Raw genomic sequence first — 3,417 nt, forward strand, 5'->3', positions numbered from 1 at the left:
ACAATTCTAAATCGACGAAAAATTTTCGCCGCAAATTTCGATTTGTTGTTTCACTTGTTGTTGATTATTTTAACTGTATTATTAGACTTATTGACCTACTTTAACGTTCAAAATGTGCGCGCCCCATTTACTTTATTTCAAAAGGGCGAGATAAAGAAATAAAATAAAATATATTTCTTTCAAAAATAACGTTCCTGTCCCATAATCCTACAAAAAATTAATTCTACAAAAAATAGGAATGTTCCGATCTCCAAAAAATTGATTTTTCCAAACTAGTGATTTTAAATCAACCTATTTTGCAAAAAATTGATTCTTCTAACTAAAAGATTCTTTTAAAAGTTTATTTTAAATTGATTTCTTTGTAAAAAAATCGCTGCTTTTTTATAATAAAAAGCGTTGTTTTGAGTTTATTTTTAATGAATTGATCCGGAGATTGCACATTCCTAACGAAAAAGCGTATTTATGCTGTACAATAATTTTAATATTTTTACAAACAACTTGCATGGAACAAAAGTACTTGTATTAAAAAATAATATACAGTTAAGGTAATAAAAATTTTTTCTTTTATATATAAATACAAAATACGTAAATGGTATACAAATAAAACAATATAAACAATTAAAGTGTAACGTGGTACATACATATATGTGATTTCTAGAAACATTTGCATATAAATTACTTGATGCATTTTTTTAACATTGTGACAAGTTTACCAATACCATCATAAACATCTGAATAAGTAGCTGGTTCATATAACCAGGCTGGTGTACTGAGAACGCCATAATTTTTATCTAACGTTACTCCTTTAACATCTTTCATTTCTATTTTAGCCCCCATAGCCTTAACCTGCTTGATAGCATCAGCATATGGCCAGTCTTTTTTAGGTGCTAAGAAATAATTTATAAATACAGGAATATTACAAAACACAGGAATATTAATGATAAAACGAACTGGCTTACATTCTTTGCCAAGTGTAACTTTCACACCCTTCAACACTTTAGCAACAAGCGCACTAGCTATGCACATAGTACCGATCGGTTTCTTTTCGCAATAAAAATCTTCGATCAGCTTCTCCAAATCGGGTAGAACAGTACAATCAGTACCCTTTTCGGCAAAATTGCTCCTTTATAAAAAAAAAGTTTATCTTTATAAAGATAATTAGAAATTTGCTTTAATTAGAAATTATTATAGTTCCCTGACGAAAAGTTTTTTACGAAAATTTGCGTAGAGTGGCACTGTTTGTTTGAAAAATCAAGAAATCCTCCGCCTTCAAACAACACCACTCTATGTCCCATTACAAATATCTACGAAAAATTAAGAATTTCTAAAATCATGTCTCAACCTTTCTAGTTTTTCTGTACTTTTTTGTAAAAATTTTTTTCCATCAATATATCTTAATGTCGAAATCTATGCCTTCGAAATCTATGATATCTAGGCACATTCACTATTTAATTAAGATTAAAGTACAAGAATATCTTTTCGTTTTATGCATGTATTATTTTGATTAACATAATCTTATTTGACTTTTTTCTATTTTACTTTCTATTTCTACATCATCATATCAATACATACAAAGTACGTGCAGCGCCAAATCCTCCAGGTATAATAAGGGCACCATGGGTACAAACTTCGCACTCACATAGAGGTTTTATGCACGCTCTTGCTAATCTGGCACCTTCAACGAGAGCATTTCTAGAACTTTTAGTATCCATCTCTCTGGTAAGATGATTGACTACACCACGAATTTCAATGTCCGGAGCATAAAATAATGGCTTCATCTTTTTATGCCGTAAATGTATAGCTGTTGAAATAGCTTCTGAAATTTCGGTGCCGTCAAGTCTACCACATCCGCATAATATCTTGAAAGAGCAAAATGTATTGTCAAAAATTATTAATTATTAAAGATCTAATCACACCATGTTTCCATGTTTAAAAGATTTGATAAAAAAAATTAAAATTGACATATTTAAAGTTTTTTTTAACTTTATTATATTTAAAATAATATTAATCGTAACAAGAAAATGTGAGTGTTCTGGAAAATTGTAAACATAAAAAGCTAACTAAAAATTACAAGCGCTGAAAACCATTTAACAATACTGTAATTAAATATATACATGTAAAAAAAGCAGACGTCATAGATTCATAGAAATACTTGATATCTCTTTTCGCGTATGCAAGCAACGAGCGCTGCTAAAAAATACATCATAAACGCATTTCTTACATTCGCGCTATAAAAATGTATTATCATTACAAAGATTTAATAGCTCAGGATTAACTACTACCGGTACAATTTCTTGCAGTAATTTTTTTAACAGAAAGAAATTTAACCGTTTTCCGTAGTAAGCACCGATGAAACGTTGCGTTGCGTCATGCCGCGAAAGTATAGAATACCGACATCACTTTTAACTCATATGCAGAATCATACAAGGAAAAAGTTTTAATAGTCCTGACATAGTTATAAATCCCAAGTGAGCAACTATATTTTAAACTTGCTTAAATTGGGTACTAAACGGGAATTACGACAATTATTACCTAATATCGAATATTTTACTACCTGATGTTAAATAATTTTATAAAATGAAATAACGTTATGCATATTTGAATCAGTTTGCAACAAAAGTGTAATTTGTGTTTTATAGATAACTTTCACAAAAACAGACATATATATAAAATCAAGATTAACAGAATATCGCACAAAATGCTTTAAATGAGCCAATTTACTAAGTATTAAAATGCAAGATATTTAAATAGAAAAATTGTACATGACTTATATATAATAATAATAATGTTGCGAATATTTTTGCATAAATTACATCCATAACTTCGAGTAAATATTTTTATTTTACTCTATGTAAAGGAGCTAAAGAAAGCAGTTTATTATTGTATAATACCTACTACGGCTACGGATATAGGTTCACAGCTTTTATCTCGTTTCAATTTATTTTGCCCTGCTGAAATTTGTGACGTATGAAGGTTATTGCAAAAGGCATGTATAAAAACGGATGTATCTCGTCGAAAGAGGGATACCATTCGTGGTCGCAACATTTTTTCTATACAAAAGAAAAAAATAAAAAATTTTTAATTTTATTAATTAAACATTAACGTATAAAGTGTTTTTTTCACGTTGAACCACGAAGCATGTACAATCTCGATAAATAATTTTTCCAAAAATGTCTGTTGCGATTCGAGATTGCGATTGTAATTTGTTTCCAACAGTTTTTCTATATAGAAAGGAATTTTTCATGGTGGAAGGAAATTAGGTGTGCTTTTTTTGCGCATTCTAATAACCAGTGAAAACATGACACCATATACCGTTATATTGCCGTCGTTATGAATTAAGGCGTTATATCATTATTATTTTACTTATTTTTGTTTTTTTATTTTGAATTATATTTACTTACAATATATAACATAATT

At 29.0% G+C, this 3,417-nt stretch overlaps 1 protein-coding gene across 1 annotated transcript; it reads right to left on the reverse strand.

The window, feature by feature from the left end:
- Window positions 1-637: 637 nt before the first annotated feature.
- On the reverse strand, window positions 638-3,189 carry LOC108766773 (ES1 protein homolog, mitochondrial). The gene is given in 5 exon segments (XM_018516268.1): window positions 638-887; window positions 960-1,123; window positions 1,573-1,859; window positions 2,896-2,946; window positions 2,949-3,189. Coding segments are annotated over 5 exon segments (756 nt in total). The 5' UTR covers window positions 2,991-3,189; the 3' UTR covers window positions 638-675.
- Between the last annotated feature and the right edge of the window lie 228 nt (window positions 3,190-3,417).

The sequence above is a fragment of the Trachymyrmex cornetzi genome, unplaced genomic scaffold (genome assembly GCF_001594075.2).
Source record: "Trachymyrmex cornetzi isolate Tcor2-1 unplaced genomic scaffold, Tcor1.1 scaffold62, whole genome shotgun sequence".
In the NCBI taxonomy this organism is placed as follows: Eukaryota; Metazoa; Arthropoda; class Insecta; order Hymenoptera; family Formicidae; genus Trachymyrmex; species Trachymyrmex cornetzi.